General features: G+C 50.7%; 3 protein-coding genes across 3 annotated transcripts; all 3 read left to right on the top strand.

Annotated features, from left to right (window-relative positions):
• Nucleotides 1-1,799: 1,799 nt before the first annotated feature.
• On the top strand, nt 1,800-2,807 carry LOC142830423 (olfactory receptor 52K2-like). Its single transcript, XM_075935250.2, has one exon. The coding sequence runs from the start codon at nt 1,800-1,802 to the stop codon at nt 2,805-2,807; it is 1,008 nt and encodes a 335-aa protein (XP_075791365.2).
• A 6,204-nt stretch (nt 2,808-9,011) lies between these two features.
• Nucleotides 9,012-10,064, top strand: LOC149526073 (olfactory receptor 52K2-like). The gene has a single exon (XM_089771142.1). It carries the CDS (start codon nt 9,057-9,059, stop codon nt 10,062-10,064), a length of 1,008 nt encoding a protein of 335 aa, XP_089627268.1. The 5' UTR covers nt 9,012-9,056.
• A 6,202-nt stretch (nt 10,065-16,266) lies between these two features.
• Nucleotides 16,267-17,319, top strand: LOC149526072 (olfactory receptor 52K2-like). The gene has a single exon (XM_089771065.1). It carries the CDS (start codon nt 16,312-16,314, stop codon nt 17,317-17,319), a length of 1,008 nt encoding a protein of 335 aa, XP_089627191.1. The 5' UTR covers nt 16,267-16,311.
• The last annotated feature ends 1,926 nt before the right edge of the window (nt 17,320-19,245 follow it).

The raw sequence follows: 19,245 nt of genomic DNA, 5'->3' as shown, positions 1-19,245 counted from the left end.
TACAAACATGGATTTTTCCCTGATGTTTTTAACGTTCTTTATCAAATGTCATGACTTCTCTAGCTCCCTTGTTCCTATTAGTTATATATTGCTCCTCCTTCCCTTCACTGCCACTGAATCAGGGTGTGTCTAGACTACCGAGTTTTTTCCAAAAAAGTGTCCTTGCATCTAGACTGCCGTCCCTGTTCTTTCGAAATTAAATCGAAAGAATGTGGCAGGTTTTTTTGCAATCGGTAAACCTATTTTACCAGGAATAACGCCCTTTTTCAAAAGAGCTCTTTTAAAGTGCTACATAGTCCTGTATTTTGTTTTGAAAAAAGGCATTCTTAAACGCACACAAGGCTCTTTTGAAAGAGATTGCAGATCACTTTTTTGAAGCTCTTGTGGCTGTCTAGATGATGTCTTTTGAAAAAGCCTGTTTCAAAAGAGGCTTGTAGTCTAGACGTACCCTCAGACTGCGTCTAGATTAGCATGATTTTGCGCAAACTCTTGCCGTCTGTCTACACTGGCCGCTAGTATTTGCGCAAGAACACTGACTTTGTAATGTACAAAATCAGTGGTTCTTGTGCAAATACTTTGATGCTCCTGCTCAGGGATAAGCCCTCTTGTACAAGTATTCTTGTGCAAGAGGGCCAGTGTAGACAGCCACCTTAATTTCTTGCGCAAGAAAGCCCGATGGCTAAAATGGCCATTGCAGCTTTCTTGCGCAACAGAGCATCTATACTGGGCACGGATGCTTTTGCACAAAAGCACATCTTTTGCACAAAGGCACATGCCAGTATAGACTCTCTCTTGCACAAATACTTTTAACACAAAAACTTTTCTGTTAAAAGTCTTTGCACAAAATCTTGCCAATCTAGACGCAGCCTCAATGTTTAACTTGGTGCTTTTTTACTGTAGCATCGAGGAATTTTTGCTATCCAATGCACTCTTCTTAAAGAGCCCCCAATTTTAACTGTCAGCTCCCTGCTTACATTTTTTGATCCAATCAGCTGTGCTAATAATTTGCTGCCGCTTTAGAGAATGAACCCCTTTCAAGCACTAAGACTATATGGATATTTCTGGTTAGGAACTCTTATCTTTATGTCAGTTGGAATGTAATCAGTTCCAAACTTTTATTTTGTTGTTCTCTGTTTGTGTCCTTTGTCTGCCTCTTCTCTCTATGAAACAGTCCCAGATTTGCCATCTGTCTGCATAGGACAGCCTCCCCAATTCTCACAGTCCGTCTCAGAAACCCCCTTTTTAGCTGTGATTTCCTTTGTACAGACTCAGTGACCAAATCTAAGCACATGTCTAGAACAAGTAATCTTCCACCCCTCTCCTTCAGAATTGGACCATTGTGTTTGTTTTTCCCACCACCGGGAATGTACAGGTGTTTTCACACGGCTGCTACACATGATAGGCAGGTTTTTGTTCCATGAGATGTGTTGCAGGAGGGATGTTTCCCCAAGCACATGGCTTGGCAAAGCCTCAGATGGTCTCCACTCTCAGATTTTGAGCAGTGGGGTGACTAGAAATCCCTACAGTGTTGGAGAGTCAGTGGCTCATCATTCATGTCTCTGGACAATGGAAATGTCATTTCTCGGTGTGTGAAGTGAAAAAAACGTGCTTCACCCGTGACATGAGAACAGCCTCCAGTAGCGCATGTCGTGTCTCATGTTAACATGGTCTCTCCCTCCAGGCATTTGGACTGTGACCATCACCCTCGATCCTGGGCGCAGACAGGCCGTCAGGGGAACATACAGTCCACGCTGGAGACACCGTTCTGTTTCCGAGTTGGACGCCTTCTCCCCTGCTCCATGTCAGATTTCAACACCACCGACTTCACCAACCCCTCCACTTTCATCCTGCTGGGCATCCCTGGCTGGGAGTCAGCCCATGGCTGGATCTCCATTCCCTTCTGCATCACGTATGCCATCGCCCTCTTCGGGAACCTCACCATCCTGTTGGTTGTGAAGATGGAGCCGAGCCTCCACGTGCCCATGTACTATTTCCTCTGCATGCTGGCTGTCACCGACCTGGTCCTCTCCACATCCCTGCTGCCAAAAACACTGAGCATCTTCTGGTTCAATTCCAGGGAGATCGATTTCAGCGCCTGCCTCGCCCAGATGTTCTTCATGCTCAGCTCCATAGCGGTGGAGTCTGGGATCTTGGTGGCCATGGCGTTGGATCGCTACGTGGCCATCTGCCACCCCCTGAGACATTCCACCATCCTCACACACTCGGTGGTTGCCAAGATCGGCCTGGCCGTGGTGCTGCGTGGGGTCACACTCGCATTGCCCACTCCCTTCCTGGCCAGGCGGTGGCCTTATTGCCGAACCAACATCATCTCCCACACGCACTGCGAGCACATGGCCGTGGTGAAGCTGGCCTGCGCCGACACCCGCATTAATAGCTACTACGGACTCTTTGTGTTGTTCCTAGTTTCTGCTCCTGATGTGTTTTTTATCACCATGTCCTACACCCAGATCCTCAGGGCCGTCTTCAGCCTCCCCACCAAGGATGCCCGGATCAAGACTTTCGGGACCTGCGGCTCCCACCTGGGTGCCATTTTAGGCTTTTACATCCCGTATCTCTTCTCCTTCCTCACGCACCGCTTTGGCCACAATGTGCCCCTATATTTCCAAGTTCTCATTGGCAACATGTACGTCCTGGGGCCCCCCACGCTGAACCCCATCATCTACGGGGTGAAGACCCAGCAGATCCGGGACAGGCTGCTCTGTCTGTTTACGCGTAAAGGGACTCGGAAAGCTTTTGTCTGGGGCTCCAGCTGGCAGACCACATCCCATGCAACTCTGGTGGGTTAGAATGGGCTGTGCTCTCTTCCCTCAATCAGGTACAAGACAGTCAATGGACTATTCCAGCGCGACAAACTCTAGAGTTGGTGTGTGTTTGTAACTGGCACCAGGTAGATTTGTATGTCTGCACTACAGCGCTAATTCGAACTAACGCATCCAGACTAAAAAACTAGTTCGAATTAGTGTTTTGCTCATTCGAACAAGCATGACCACACAGAGTGGACCCTGAACCGGGCTTAAGGATGGCCGGAAGCAGTGCCGGCAGGGCATCAGAGGAGGACTTAGAGTGTGGAGCTGCTGTCTCAGGCTAGCCGAGGGCTGCGCTTAAAGAGACCCGACCTGCACCCCGGACAGACAGTTCTCAGGGGTGCCCCACTTGCAAAGCAGTCCTGGCTTGGAGTGCCCGGAGTGCCCGCACTGGGCACATCACAGCACTCGGCCATCAGACCAGCTGCACTTGCCGCAGGCTGCCATCTCGGGAGAGGGGGCAATTGGGGGGCTGCAGGAGAACTTCCACCCCCAGAAGCCCGCAGACGCAGCCCAGTCCTCCCCATCGGGGGCGCGTACCCCATTCCTCCCTCACCTCCTTCCACTTACCCCTCCCTAGCCCCCCTTCCTAATGTACAAAATAAAGGACACGTGTGGTCAAAAATAGAATCTCTCTTTATTGAACAAAACTGGGGGAGACTGGGAAAAGGAGGTGGGAGAAGGGAAGTCAGAGGGTGGGAGAGGGGAGGGCAACTACAATGATGAGGGGTTTGGAACAAGTCCCATATGAAGAGAGGCTAAAGAGACTGGGACTTTTCAGCTTAGAAAAGAGGAGATGGAGGGGGGATATGATAGAGGTCTATAAAAGCATGAGTGGGGTGGAGAGGGTGCATACAGAAAAGTTCTTCATTAGCTCCCATAAGGAAGGACTAGAGGACACTAGAGGAAAGGAATGGGTAGCAGGCTTCAAACTAATAACAGAAAGTTCTTCTTCACAAAGCAAATAGTCAACCTGTGGAACTCCTTGCTGCAGGAGGCTGTGAAGGCTAGAACTAGAACAGAGTTTAAAGAGAAGTGAGGTAAATTCATGGAGGCTGGGTCCATGGAGTGCTATTAGCTAGGGGGTAGGAATGGTGTCCCTGGCCTCTGTTTGTGGAAGGCTGGAGATGGATGGCAGGAGACAAATGGCTTGGTCACTGTCTTTGGTCCATCCCCTCCAGGGTTCCTAGGGTTGGCCGCTGTCGGCAGACAGGCTACTGGGCTAGATGGACCTTTGGTCTGACCCAGTATGGCTATTCTAAGCTCAGGGCTCAGGGTCGGGGGTCTCAGTGGACCCCCTTGATTTTCATGCACACCTGCTCCTGGGTGGCCAGGCTGGCAGCTCTCCTGCCCTAGACGGCCACTTTCCTGTGCCTAGTGCAGAGGTCATGGACGAGGTCCACGATGTCTGCACTGGACCAGGCTGGTGCCCGCCTCTTGTGGTCCTGGGCAAGCTCCCGGGAGCCGCCAGCCTGGTCCCGGGAAGAGGGGGAGGGCTGGGGGGCATCGGGTGGCTGGCTCGAGTTGTGCCAGGTGCAGGGTCTGCTGGCTGGGTGCTGGCATTCTTGCAACTGGCACAAACTGTGTAGCTATCCCGTGGCCCTTTAAGGGCTCCGGGGCCGGGAGGGGGGCATAGAGTTTCCCTGGTGTTGGCCAGTGTGGCCACCAGGGAAAGCTGGGGAGGGCTAGCCTCCCACTAGTTCGAATTAAGGGGCTACACACCCCTTAATTCGGACTAGTAAATTCAAACTAGGTTTAATCCTCATGGAATGAGGATTACCTAATTCAAACTAAGCGCTCTGTTCGTTCGAATTAAATTCGAACTAACGGAGCGCTGGTGTAACGCCTATGAAAGTTAGTTCGAACTAACTTTGTAGTGTAGACATACCCTGACACAGCCTGGCACCTCCGATTCCAGGTCCCCCCGGGAGAGCCTGCTGCAGACCAAACCCAATGCAAATACTGCTCTAGGATCTGTCCCCCACCCTTGTTTGAGGGCAGGGTTAGGTGAGGGAGGGGGGGGGTCATGAGGCCTCTGGCCCTGGGGTGGCCCCCGCTAACCCCTGCCCACAAAAACACTGCTCATGTCGCCTCCAGTGAGTCGCTTCCCCCAAGTGATGCATTGGCAGGTCTCTGTGAGTGGAAACAGAGCCCGGGGTGTTCCCACCTCCCATGAGCGGGGTGATCCCTCACCCTGGCATGTTCTAAAACCCTCAGATTCACCTTGAGAGGGGGATGACAGCGTCCCCTCGAACGCCCTTGTCCCTCTCTCTGGCCCCAGTGTCTTCCAGCCACTCCCCTGCCTCCCAGCCAACACACAGGCCCCACAGAGCGGGAGTCCGGTCCCGTCTAGGCATGAGGGAGAAATGGTGGTGACACAGCAGGGAAGGCAGGACCTCTGGGTTCTGTCTCACTCGGACATTCAATCTCTGTGTGACTTTGGAACAGTCATGTCGCCCCCCTGCCTCAGTTTCCCTATGTCTATCATGGGGATGGACTTTCAATTGCTGGGTATCTTGAAGGGCTTAAAAGAAAAGCCGCTGCACAAAACGACGATAGATACTGATTAGAACGACTGATAGCGACAGCCCTGTGCATCTGCAGGGCGTGTTCACATCTCTCCTCAGCCATCTTTCTCCAGTGCTTTTTGTTTACCATCAACCTGTCCTTCCTGGGAATTTTAGCTCCATAGTAACCCAAGATTTTCAGCCCAATAAACAATCATTGTTCAATACACGCAAATGCCCAGAGCGGCCAATTCCTCCCTGACTCAGCCCAGAGCTCAGGAGTTCCCCTCGCCCTGTGGGAAGGGCCCTTAAATGATTTTTACTCCTAAATCTCGATAAATAGCCCACCAGCCCGGACGGGCTCATCTCCAGCCTGTTTACATCCAGACGCTGCGTCTCCGCTCGGGGCTGAGGGAACCCCGCTGGGATTGCACGGAGATCTGTTATAAACGGTGCACTCCCCGCTGTCGGCTCTCGGCGTGGGCGGGTCCAGGCCATGCTGGGGTCAGAGCGGCGTGGGAGAAGGTGAGCGGAGCGAGGTTCCCAGGGAAGACACTCGCGTCTCACAATTCCCAGGCCCCGAGAAAGACTCCACAGCCTGACAGACCCAGTGCACGGTGCGTGTGAGGGGACAGAGGGAAAGTCTGGGATCCTTCGCCCACTGCACAGACATTAAACTCCTACGCCCTTGACCCGGGGATGAGGTTGCTCCAGTGTCACTGGCCAAAATGTCCCTTTTTGATACCCTCGTCCCCCTCTCCGGTCAATGTCCTCCAGTTCCCAGGGGCTGTGTTTCAGTGCCAGAGAGACTCCGTCAGGATGAAAGGGGTTAATAGATGTGTGGTACGAGGCCAGATTCTGGGGCTGCGAGCCGGACTTTACTTAACCCCCACTGAAGGAAAACTCCCCTTGTAGTTAGAACTGAGTAAAGAGCTCAGGAGCCAGCCGGGGCTGAATGCTCAGAGGCAGCCTCGCCTCCTCGTGCTCGGTGTATTTCCAAACACACTTTGGCCTTCCTAATTACACCCCATCACCCATCTACATGCTTAGAATTTTTTTTAACCAATCACATGTCAGGTCTTCTATTGTTTCCTAGTCTTGTTATATCTTATCTTTAAAATGTTTCCTTCATTTGTTCTATTTCAAAGTTAAACACAGATCTCTCCTGTGTTCACCACTTGCTTTTTGCTTGCTTTTGGCTTGGCTGCTGCCTGATTTGTGTGCTTTTGGTTCCAAATGAGGTGACTGTTCGGTGGGTTGTTATTTCTGGTGTCGGTAAGTCTGGATGACATTCCTCTTTCGACAGAGGAATGTAAATGAAGGACTTTGAAATTGCAAATGAAGCACTTCATTTGCATAATGGATTCCGATCGCTTTTTCGACAAAGTATTTTTCAGAGAGAAAACCCAGCGGTCTAGACACAGTTCTTTCCGGGGGGAAAAAACCCTTTTTCAATAGAACCTATAAACCTCATTTTTTCAGGCATTAGTGTTCTTTCATAAAAAGTTGTTTTTTTTTTCAAAAGAACTGCATCGACACCGCAGGGATGTTTTTTCGAAAAATCCTTTGTTGAAAAAGCAATCGGCATCCATGATGCAAAGGAAGTGCGGAATTTGAAAATCAGCGCTTCATTTGCAATTTTGAAGTCCTTCGTTTCCATTCCTCTGTCGAAAGAGGAATGTACTCCAAAAGGACCCTAAGGTTCTCCTGTAGCTGCTCTTCTACACCCTCCTTGACTGGCACTGTCCTGTAAAGTATTTCATCTCCTCCGGTGATATGAATTCCTCCCACTGCTTCCTTCCAAACACAGAACAGAGCTATTTTTTGAACACGTCTGACTTTCCTGCAACATTAACACGTTTCCCTTCATCTTTCTCGGACACAGCCAAACCTTTTCTAAGATTTCTTTTGTTCCAAATAACATCTTTTTTGTGATCCTTACAAACATGGATTTTTCCCTGATGTTTTTAACGTTCTTTATCAAATGTCATGACTTCTCTAGCTCCCTTGTTCCTATTAGTTATATATTGCTCCTCCTGCCCTTCACTGCCACTGAATCAGGGTGTGTCTAGACTACCGAGTTTTTTCCAAAAAAGTGTCCTTGCATCTAGACTGCCGTCCCTGTTCTTTCGAAATTAAATCGAAAGAATGTGGCAGGTTTTTTTGCAATCGGTAAAACTATTTTACCAGGAATAATGCCCTTTTTCAAAAGAGCTCTTTTAAAGTGCTACATAGTCCTGTATTTTGTTTTGAAAAAAGGCATTCTTAAACGCACACAAGGCTCTTTTGAAAGAGATTGCAGATCACTTTTTTGAAGCTCTTGTGGCTGTCTAGATGATGTCTTTTCAAAAGAGGCTTGTAGTCTAGACGTACCCTCAGACTGCATCTAGATTAGCATGATTTTGCGCAAACTCTTGCCGTCTGTCTACACTGGCCGCTAGTATTTGCGCAAGAACACTGACTTTGTAATGTACAAAATCAGTGGTTCTTGTGCAAATACTTTGATGCTCCTGCTCAGGGATAAGCCCTCTTGTACAAGTATTCTTGTGCAAGAGGGCCAGTGTAGACAGCCACCTTAATTTCTTGCGCAAGGAAGCCCGATGGCTAAAATGGCCATTGCAGCTTTCTTGCGCAAGAGAGCATCTATACTGGGCACGGATGCTTTTGCGCAAAAGCAAATCTTTTGCACAAAGGCACATGCCAGTATAGACTCTCTCTTGCACAAATACTTTTAACAGAAAATCTTTTCTGTTAAAAGTATTTGCGCAAAATCTTGCCAATCTAGACGCAGCCTCAATGTTTAACTTGGTGCTTTTTTACTGTAGCATCGAGGAATTTTTGCTGTCCAATGCACTCTTCTGAAAGAGCCCCCAATTTTAACTGTCAGCTCCCTGCTTACATTTTTTGTTCCAATCAGCTGTGCTAATAATTTGCTGCCGCTTTAGAGAATGAACTCCTTTCAAGCACTAAGTCTCTATGGATATTTCTGGTTAGCAACTCTTATCTATATGTCAGTTGGAATGTAATCAGTTCCAAACTTTTATTTTGTTGTTCTCTGTTTGTGTCCTTTGTCTGCCTCTTCTCTCTATGAAACAGTCCCAGATTTGCCATCTGTCTGCATAGGACAGCCTCCCCAATTCTCACAGTCCGTCTCAGAAACCCCCTTTTTAGCTGCGATTTCCTTTGTACAGACTCAGTGACCAAATCTGAGCACGTGTCTAGAACAAGTAATCTTCCACCCCTCTCCTTCAGAATTGGACCATTGTGTTTGTTTTTCTCACCACCGGGAATGTACAGGTGTTTTCACACGGCTGCTACACATGATAGGCAGGTTTTTGTTCCATGAGATGTGTTGCAGGAGGGATGTTTCCCCAAGCACATGGCTTGGCAAAGCCTTAGATGGTCTCCACTCTCAGATTTTGAGCAGTGGGGTGACTAGAAATCCCTACAGTGTTGGAGAGTCAGTGGCTCATCATTCATGTCTCTGGACAATGGAAATGTCATTTCTCGGTGTGTGAAGTGAAAAAAACGTGCTTCACCCGTGACATGAGAACAGCCTCCATTAGCGCATGTCGTGTCTCATGTTAACATGGTCTCTCCCTCCAGGCATTTGGACTGTGACCATCACCCTCGAGCCTGGGCGCAGACAGGCCGTCAGGGGAACATACGGTCCTTGCTGGAGACACCGTTCTGTTTCGGAGTTGGACGCCTTCTCCCCTGCTCCATGTCAGATTTCAACACCACCGACTTCACCAACCCCTCCACTTTCATCCTGCTGGGCATCCCTGGCTGGGAGTCAGCCCATGGCTGGATCTCCATCCCCTTCTGCATCACGTACGCCATCGCCCTCTTCGGGAACCTCACCATCCTGTTGGTTGTGAAGCTGGAGCCGAGCCTCCACGTGCCCATGTACTATTTCCTCTGCATGCTGGCTGTCACCGACCTGGTCCTCTCCACATCCCTGCTGCCAAAAACACTGAGCATCTTCTGGTTCAATTCCAGGGAGATCGATTTCAGCGCCTGCCTCGCCCAGATGTTCTTCATGCTCAGCTCCATAGCGGTGGAGTCTGGGATCTTGGTGGCCATGGCGTTGGATCGCTACGTGGCCATCTGCCACCCCCTGAGACATTCCACCATCCTCACACACTCGGTGGTCGCCAAGATGGGCCTGGCCGTGGTGCTGCGTGGGGTCACACTCGCATTGCCCAATCCCTTCCTAGCCAGGCGGTGGCCTTATTGCCGAACCAACATCATCTCCCACACGCACTGCGAGCACATGGCCGTGGTGAAGCTGGCCTGCGCCGACACCCGCATTAATAGCTACTACGGACTCTTTGTGTTGTTCTTAGTGTCTGCTCCTGATGTGTTTTTTATCACCATGTCCTACACCCAGATCCTCAGGGCCGTCTTCAGCCTCCCCACCAAGGATGCCCGGGTCAAGACTTTCGGGACCTGCGGCTCCCACCTGGGTGCCATTTTAGGCTTTTACATCCCGTATCTCTTCTCCTTCCTCACGCACCGCTTTGGCCACAATGTGCCCCTATATTTCCAAGTTCTCATTGGCAACATGTACGTCCTGGGGCCCCCCACGCTGAACCCCATCATCTACGGGGTGAAGACCCAGCAGATCCGGGACAGGCTGCTCTGTCTGTTTACGCGTAAAGGGACTTGGAAAGCTTTTGCCTGGGGCTCCAGCTGGCAGACCACATCCCATGCAACTCTGGTGGGTTAGAATGGGCTGTGCTCTCTTCCCTCAATCAGGTACAAGACAGTCAATGGACTATTCCAGCACGACAAACTCTAGAGTTGGTGTGTGTTTGTAACTGGCACCAGGTAGATTTGTATGTCTGCACTACAGCGCTAATTCGAACTAACGCATCCAGACTAAAAAACTAGTTCGAATTAGCGTTTTGCTCATTCGAACAAGCATGTCCACACAGAGTGGACCCTGAACCGGGCTTAAGGATGGCCGGAAGCAGTGCCGGCAGGGCATCAGAGGAGGACTTAGAGTGTGGAGCTGCTGTCTCAGGCTAGCCGAGGGCTGCGCTTAAAGGGACCCGACCCCCACCCCGGACAGACAGTTCTCAGGGGTGCCCCGCTTGCAAAGCAGTCCTGGCTTGGAGTGCCCGGAGTACCCACACTGGGCACATCACACCACTCGGCCATCAGACCGGCTGCACTTGCCGCAGGCTGCCATCTGGGGAGAGGGGGCAATTGGGGGGCTGCAGGAGAGGTTCCACCCCCAGAAGCCCGCAGAGGCAGCCCAGTCCTCCCCATCGGGGGCGCGTACCCCATTCCTCCTTCACCTCCTTCCACTTACCCTCCCTAGCCCCCCTTCCTCATGTACAAAATAAAGGACACGTGTGGTCAAAAATAGAATCTCTCTTTATTGAACAAAACTGGAAGAGACTGGGAAAAGGAGGTGGGAGAAGGGAAGTCAGAGGGTGGGAGAGGAGAGGGCAACTACAATGATGAGGGGTTTAGAACAGGTCCCATATGAAGAGAGGCTAAACAGACTGGGACTTTTCAGCTTAGAAAAGAGGAGATGGAGGGGGGATATGATAGAGGTCTATAAAAGTATGAGTGGGGTGGAGAGGATGCATACAGAAAAGTTCTTCATTAGCTCCCATAAGGAAGGACTAGAGGACACTAGAGGAAAGGAATGGGTAGCAGGCTTCAAACTAATAACAGAAAGTTCTTCTTCACAAAGCAAATAGTCAACCTGTGGAACTCCTTGCTGCAGGAGGCTGTGAAGGCTAGAACTAGAACAGAGTTTAAAGAGAAGTGAGGTAAATTCATGGAGGCTGGGTCCATGGAGTGCTATTAGCTAGGGGTAGAAATGGTGTCCCTGGCCTCTGTTTGTGGAAGGCTGGAGATGGATGGCACGAGACAAATGGCTTGGTTATTGTTTTGGTCCATCCCCTCCAGGGTCCCTAGCATTGGCCGCTGTCGGCAGACAGGCTACTGGGCTAGATGGACCTTTGGTCTGACCCAGGACGGCTATTCTAAGCTCAGGGCTCAGGGTCGGGGGTCTCAGTGGACCACCTTGATTTTCATGCACACCTGCTCCTGGGTGGCCAGGCTGGCAGCTCTCCTGCCCTAGACGGCCACTGTCCTGTGCCTAGTGCAGAGGTCATGGACGAGGTCCACAATGTCTGCACTGGACCAGGCGGGTGCCCGCCTCTTGCGGTCCTGGGCAAGCTCCCGGCAGCCGCCAGCCTGGTCCCGGGAAGAGGGGGAGGGCTGGGGGGCATCGGGTGGCTGGCTCGAGCCGTGCCAGGTGCAGGGTGTGTGTGCTGGCTGGGTGCTGGCAGGCTTGCACCTGGCACAAACTGTGTAGCTAGCCCGTGGCCCTTTAAGGCCTCCGGGGCCGGGAGGGGGGCATAAAGTTTCCCTGGTGTTGGCCAGAGTGGCCACCAGGGCAAGCTGGGGAGGACTAGCCTCCCACTAGTTCGAATTAAGGGGCTACACACCCCTTAATTCGGACTAGTAAATTCAAACTAGGTTTAATCCTCATGGAATGAGGATTACCTAATTCAAACTAAGCGCTCCGTTCGTTCTAATTAAATTCGAACTAACGGAGCGCTAGTGTAATGCCTATGAAAGTTAGTTCGAACTAACTTTGTAGTGTAGACATACCCTGACACAGCCTGGCACCTCCGATTCCAGGTCCCCCCGGGAGAGCCTGGGGCAGACCAAACCCAATGCAAATACTGCTCTAGGATCTGTTCTCCACCCTTGTTTGAGGGCAGTGTTAGGTGAGGGAGGGGGGTCATGAGGCCTCTGGCCCTGGGTTGGCCCCCACTCCCCCCTGCCCACAAAAACACTGCTCATGTCGCCTCCAGTGAGTCGCTTCCCCCAAGTGATGCATTGGCAGGTCTCTGTGAGTGGAAACAGAGCCCGGGGTGTTCCCACCTCCCAGGAGCGGGGTGATCCCACACCCTGGCATGTTCTAAAACCCTCAGATTCACCTTGAGAGGGGGGTGACAGCGTCCCCTCGAACGCTCTTGTCCCTCTCTCCGGCCCCAGTGTCTTCCAGCCACTCCCCTGCCTCCCAGCCAACACACAGGCCCCACAGAGCAGGAGTCCGGTCCCGTCTAGGCATGAGGGAGAAATGGCGGTGACACAGCAGGGAAGGCAGGACCTCTGGGTTCTGTCTCACTCGGACATTCAATCTCTGTGTGACTTTGGAACAGTCATGTCGCCCCCCTGCCTCAGTTTCCCTATGTCTATCATGGGGATGGACTTTCAATTGCTGGGTATCTTGAAGGGCTTAAAAGAAAAGCCGCCGCACAAAACGACGATAGTTACTGATTAGAACGACTGATCGCGACAGCCCTGTGCATCTGCAGGGCGTGTTCACATCTCTCCTCAGCCATCTTTCTCCAGAGCTTTTTGTTTACCATCAACCTGTCCTTCCTGGGCATTTTAGCTCCATAGTAACCCAAGATTTTCATCCCAATAAACAATCATTGTTCAATACACGCAAATGCCCAGAGCGGCCAATTCCTCCCTGACTCAGCCCAGAGCTCAGGAGTTCCCCTCGCCCTGTGGGAAGGGCCCTTAAATGATGTTTACTCCTAAATCTCGATAAATAGCCCACGAGCCCGGACGGGCTCATCTCCAGCCTGTTTACATCCAGACGCTGCGTCTCCGCTCGGGGCTGAGGGAACCCCGCTGGGATTGCACGGAGATCTGTTATAAACGGTGCACTCCCCGCTGTCGGCTCTCGGCGTGGGCGGGTCCAGGCCATGCTGGGGTCAGAGCGGCGTGGGAGAAGGTGAGCGGAGCGAGGTTCCCAGGGAAGACATTCGCGTCTCACAATTCCCAGGCCCCGAGGAAGACTCCACAGCCTGACAGACCCAGTGCACGGTGCGTGTGAGGGGACAGAGGGAAAGTCTGGGATCCTTCGCCCACTGCACAGACATTAAACTCCCACGCCCTTGACCCGGGGATGAGGTTGCTCCAGTGTCACTGGCCAAAATGTCCCTTTTTGATACCCTTGTCCCCCTCTCCGGTCAATGTCCTCCAGTTCCCAGGGGCTGTGTTTCAGTGCCAGAGAGACTCCGTCAGGATGAAAGGGGTTAATAGATGTGTGGTACGAGGCCAGATTCTGGGGCTGCGAGCCGGACTTTACTTAACCCCCACTGAGGGAAAACTCCCCTTGTAGTTAGAACTGAGTAAAGAGCTGAGGAGCCAGCCGGGTCTGAATGCTCAGAGGCAGCCTCGCCTCCTCGTGCTCGGTGTATTTCCAAACACACTTTGGCCTTCCTAATTACACCCCATCACCCATCTATATGCTTAGAATATTTTTTAACCAATCACATGTCAGGTCTTCTATTGTTTCCTAACCTTGTTATATCTTATCTTTAAAACGTTTCCTTCATTTGTTCTATTTCAAAGTTAAACAGAGATCTCTCCTGTGTTCACCACTTGCTTTTTGCTTGCTTTTGGCTTGGCTGCTGCCTGATTTGTGTGCTTTTGGTTCCAAATGAGGTGACTGTTCGGTGGGTTGTTATTTCTGGTGTCGGTAAGTCTGGATGACATTCCTCTTTCGACAGAGGAATGTAAATGAAGGACTTTGAAATTGCAAATGAAGCACTTCATTTGCATAATGGATTCCGATCGCTTTTTCGACAAAGTATTTTTCAGAGAGAAAACCCAGCGGTCTAGACACAGTTCTTTCCGGGGGGAAAAAACCCTTTTTCAATAGAACCTATAAACCTCATTTTTTCAGGCATTAGTGTTCTTTCATAAAAAGTTGTTTTTTTTTTCAAAAGAACTGCATCGACACCGCAGGGATGTTTTTTCGAAAAATCCTTTGTTGAAAAAGCAATCGGCATCCATGATGCAAAGGAAGTGCGGAATTTGAAAATCAGCGCTTCATTTGCAATTTTGAAGTCCTTCGTTTCCATTCCTCTGTCGAAAGAGGAATGTACTCCAAAAGGACCCTAAGGTTCTCCTGTAGCTGCTCTTCTACACCCTCCTTGACTGGCACTGTCCTGTAAAGTATTTCATCTCCTCCGGTGATATGAATTCCTCCCACTGCTTCCTTCCAAACACAGAACAGAGCTATTTTTTGAACACGTCTGACTTTCCTGCAACATTAACACGTTTCCCTTCATCTTTCTCGGACACAGCCAAACCTTTTCTAAGATTTCTTTTGTTCCGAATAACATCCTTTTTGTGATCCTTACAAACATGGATTTTTCCCTGATGTTTTTAACGTTCTTTATCAAATGTCATGACTTCTCTAGCTCCCTTGTTCCTATTAGTTATATATTGCTCCTCCTGCCCTTCACTGCCACTGAATAAGGGTGTGTCTAGACTACCGAGATTTTTCCAAAAAAGTGTCCTTGCATCTAGACTGCCGTCCCTGTTCTTTCGAAATTAAATCGAAAGAATGTGGCAGGTTTTTTTGCAATCGGTAAAACTATTTTACCAGGAATAATGCCCTTTTTCAAAAGAGCTCTTTTAAAGTGCTACATAGTCCTGTATTTTGTTTTGAAAAAAGGCATTCTTAAACGCACACAAGGCTCTTTTGAAAGAGATTGCAGATCACTTTTTTGAAGCTCTTGTGGCTGTCTAGATGATGTCTTTTCAAAAGAGGCTTGTAGTCTAGACGTACCCTCAGACTGCGTCTAGATTAGCATGATTTTGCGCAAACTCTTGCCGTCTGTCTACACTGGCCGCTAGTATTTGCGCAAGAACACTGACTTTGTAATGTACAAAATCAGTGGTTCTTGTGCAAATACTTTGATGCTCCTGCTCAGGGATAAGCCCTCTTGTACAAGTATTCTTGTGCAAGAGGGCCAGTGTAGACAGCCACCTTAATTTCTTGCGCAAGGAAGCCCGATGGCTAAAATGGCCATTGCAGCTTTCTTGCGCAAGAGAGCATCTATACTGGGCACGGATGCTTTTGCGCAAAAGCAAATCTTTTGCACAAAGGCACATGCCAGTATAGACTCTCTCTTGCACAAATACTTTTAACAGAAAATCTTTTCTGTTAAAAGTATTTGCGCAAAATCTTGCCAATCTAGACGCAGCCTCAATGTTTAACTTGGTGCTTTTTTACTGTAGCATCGAGGAATTTTTGCTGTCCAATGCACTCTTCTGAAAGAGCCCCCAATTTTAACTGTCAGCTCCCTGCTTACATTTTTTGTTCCAATCAGCTGTGCTAATAATTTGCTGCCGCTTTAGAGAATGAACTCCTTTCAAGCACTAAGTCTCTATGGATATTTCTGGTTAGCAACTCTTATCTATATGTCAGTTGGAATGTAATCAGTTCCAAACTTTTATTTTGTTGTTCTCTGTTTGTGTCCTTTGTCTGCCTCTTCTCTCTATGAAACAGTCGCAGATTTGCCATCTGTCTGCATAGGACAGCCTCCCCAATTCTCACAGTCCGTCTCAGAAACCCCCTTTTTAGCTGCGATTTCCTTTGTACAGACTCAGTGACCAAATCTGAGCACGTGTCTAGAACAAGTAATCTTCCACCCCTCTCCTTCAGAATTGGACCATTGTGTTTGTTTTTCCCACCACCGGGAATGTACAGGTGTTTTCACACGGCTGCTACACATGATAGGCAGGTTTTTGTTCCATGAGATGTGTTGCAGGAGGGATGTTTCCCCAAGCACATGGCTTGGCAAAGCCTCAGATGGTCTCCACTCTCAGATTTTGAGCAGTGGGGTGACTAGAAATCCCTACAGTGTTGGAGAGTCAGTGGCTCATCATTCATGTCTCTGGACAATGGAAATGTCATTTCTCGGTGTATGAAGTGAAAAAAACGTGCTTCACCCGTGACATGAGAACAGCCTCCATTAGCGCATGTCGTGTCTCATGTTAACATGGTCTCTCCCTCCAGGCATTTGGACTGTGACCATCACCCCGGAGCCTGGGCACAGACAGGCCGTCAGGGGAACATACGGTCCTTGCTGGAGACACCGTTCTGTTTCGGAGTTGGACGCCTTCTCCCCTGCTCCATGTCAGATTTCAACACCACTGACTTCACCAACCCCTCCACTTTCATCCTGCTGGGCATCCCTGGCTGGGAGTCAGCCCATGGCTGGATCTCCATCCCCTTCTGCATCACGTATGCCATCGCCCTCTTCGGGAACCTCACCATCCTGTTGGTTGTGAAGCTGGAGCCGAGCCTCCACGTGCCCATGTACTATTTCCTCTGCATGCTGGCTGTCACCGACCTGGTCCTCTCCACATCCCTGCTGCCAAAAACACTGAGCATCTTCTGGTTCAATTCCAGGGAGATCGATTTCAGCGCCTGCCTCGCCCAGATGTTCTTCATGCTCAGCTCCATAGCGGTGGAGTCTGGGATCTTGGTGGCAATGGCGTTGGATCGCTACGTGGCCATCTGCCACCCCCTGAGACATTCCACCATCCTCACACACTCGGTGGTCGCCAAGATGGGCCTGGCCGTGGTGCTGCGTGGGGTCACACTCGCATTGCCCAATCCCTTCCTGGCCAGGCGGTGGCCTTATTGCCGAACCAACATCATCTCCCACACGCACTGCGAGCACATGGCCGTGGTGAAGCTGGCCTGCGCCGACACCCGCATTAATAGCTACTACGGACTCTTTGTGTTGTTCTTAGTGTCTGCTCCTGATGTGTTTTTTATCACCATGTCCTACACCCAGATCCTCAGGGCCGTCTTCAGCCTCCCCACCAAGGATGCCCGGATCAAGACTTTCGGGACCTGCGGCTCCCACCTGGGTGCCATTTTAGGCTTTTACATCCCGTATCTCTTCTCCTTCCTCACGCACCGCTTTGGCCACAATGTGCCCCTATATTTCCAAGTTCTCATTGGCAACATGTACGTCCTGGGGCCCCCCACGCTGAACCCCATCATCTACGGGGTGAAGACCCAGCAGATCCGGGACAGGCTGCTCTGTCTGTTTACGCGTAAAGGGACTCGGAAAGCTTTTGCCTGGGGCTCCAGCTGGCAGACCACATCCCATGCAACTCTGGTGGGTTAGAATGGGCTGTGCTCTCTTCCCTCAATCAGGTACAAGACAGTCAATGGACTATTCCAGCACGACAAACTCTAGAGTTGGTGTGTGTTTGTAACTGGCACCAGGTAGATTTGTATGTCTACACTACAGCGCTAATTCGAACTAACGCAGCCAGACTAAAAAACTAGTTCGAATTAGTGTTTTGCTCATTCGAACAAGCATGACCACACAGAGTGGACCTTGAACCGGGCTTAAGGATGGCCGGAAGCAGTGCCGGCAGGGCATCAGAGGAGGACTTAGAGTGTAGAGCTGCTGTCTCAGGCTAGCCGAGGGCTGCGCTTAAAGGGACCCGACCCGCACCCCGGACAGACAGTTCTCAGGGGTGCCCCACTTGCAAAGCAGTCCTGGCTTGGAGTGCCTGGAGTGCCCGCACTGGGCACATCACAGCACTTGGCCATCAGACCGGCTGCACTTGCCGCAGGCTGCCATCTCGGGAGAGGGGGCAATTGGGGGGCTGAAGGAGAGGTTCCACCCCCAGAAGCCCGCAGAGGCAGCCCAGTCCTCCCCATCGGGGGCGCGTACCCCATTCCTCCCTCACCTCCTTCCACTTACCCCTCCCTAGCCCCCCTTCCTAATGTACAAAATAAAGGACACGTGTGGTCAAAAATAGAATCTCTCTTTATTGAACAAAACTGGGGGAGACTGGGAAAAGGAGGTGGGAGAAGGGAAGTCAGAGGGTGGGAGAGGGTAGGGCAACTACAATGATGAGGGGTTTGGAACAGGTCCCATATGAAGAGAGGCTAAACAGACTGGGACTTTTCAGCTTAGAAAAGAGGAGATGGAGGGGGGATATGATAGAGGTCTATAAAAGCATGAGTGGGGTGGAGAGGGTGCATACAGAAAAGTTCTTCATTAGCTCCCATAAGGAAGGACTAGAGGACAGTAGAGGAAAGGAATGGGTAGCAGGCTTCAAACTAATAACAGAAAGTTCTTCTTCACAAAGCAAAGAGTCAACCTGTGGAACTCCTTGCTGCAGGAGGCTGTGAAGGCTAGAACTAGAACAGAGTTTAAAGAGAAGTGAGGTAAATTCATGGAGGCTGGGTCCATAGAATGCTAATAGCTAGGGGGTAGGAATGGTGTCCCTGGCCTCTGTTTGTGGAAGGCTGGAGATGGATGGCACGAGACAAATGGCTTGGTTATTATTTTGGTCCATCCCCTCCAGGGTCCGTAGGGTTGGCCGCTGTCGGCAGACAGGCTACTGGGCTAGATGGACCTTTGGTCTGACCCAGTATGGCTATTCTAAGCTCAGGGCTCAGGGTCGGGGGTCTCAGTGGACCACCTTGATTTTCATGCACACCTGCTCCTGGGTGGCCAGGCTGGCAGCTCTCCTGCCCTAGACGGCCACTTTCCTGTGCCTAGTGCAGAGGTCATGGACGAGGTCCACGATGTCTGCACTGGACAAGGCGGGTGTCCGCCTCTTGCGGTCCTGGGCAAGCTCCCGGGAGCCGCCAGCCTGGACCTGGGAAGAGGGGGAGGGCTGGGGGGCATCGGGTGGCTGGCTCGAGCTGTGCCAGGTGCAGGGTCTGCTGGCTGGGTGCTGGCATTATTGCAACTGGCACAAACTGTGTAGCTATCCCGTGGCCCTTTAAGGGCTCCGGGGCCGGGAGGGGGGCAGTAGAGTTTCCCTGGTGTTGGCCAGAGTGGCCACCAGGGAAAGCTGGGGAGGGCTAGCCTCCCACTAGTTCGAATTAAGGGGCTACACACCCCTTAATTCGGACTAGTAAATTCAAACTAGGTTTAATCCTCATGGAATGAGGATTACCTAATTCAAACTAAGCGCTCTGTTCGTTCGAATTAAATTCGAACAAACGGAGCGCTAGTGTAGCGCCTATGAAAGTTAGTTCGAACTAACTTTGTAGTGTAGACATACCCTGACACAGCCTGGCACCT

This window comes from Pelodiscus sinensis, chromosome 1 (assembly GCF_052426305.1).
Source record: "Pelodiscus sinensis isolate ZL-2025 chromosome 1, ASM5242630v1, whole genome shotgun sequence".
NCBI classification, from domain to species: domain Eukaryota; kingdom Metazoa; phylum Chordata; order Testudines; family Trionychidae; genus Pelodiscus; species Pelodiscus sinensis.
Note: the sequence above shows the minus strand (reverse complement) of the source record. Positions and strands in the feature narration are given on the sequence as shown.

Bases quoted from the DNA above. Each gene is read 5' to 3' on its own strand.
- LOC142830423 (XM_075935250.2), top strand. From the start codon at position 1,800: ATGTCAGATTTCAACACCACCGACTTCACCAACCCCTCCACTTTCATC.
- LOC149526073 (XM_089771142.1), top strand. From the start codon at position 9,057: ATGTCAGATTTCAACACCACCGACTTCACCAACCCCTCCACTTTCATC.
- LOC149526072 (XM_089771065.1), top strand. From the start codon at position 16,312: ATGTCAGATTTCAACACCACTGACTTCACCAACCCCTCCACTTTCATC.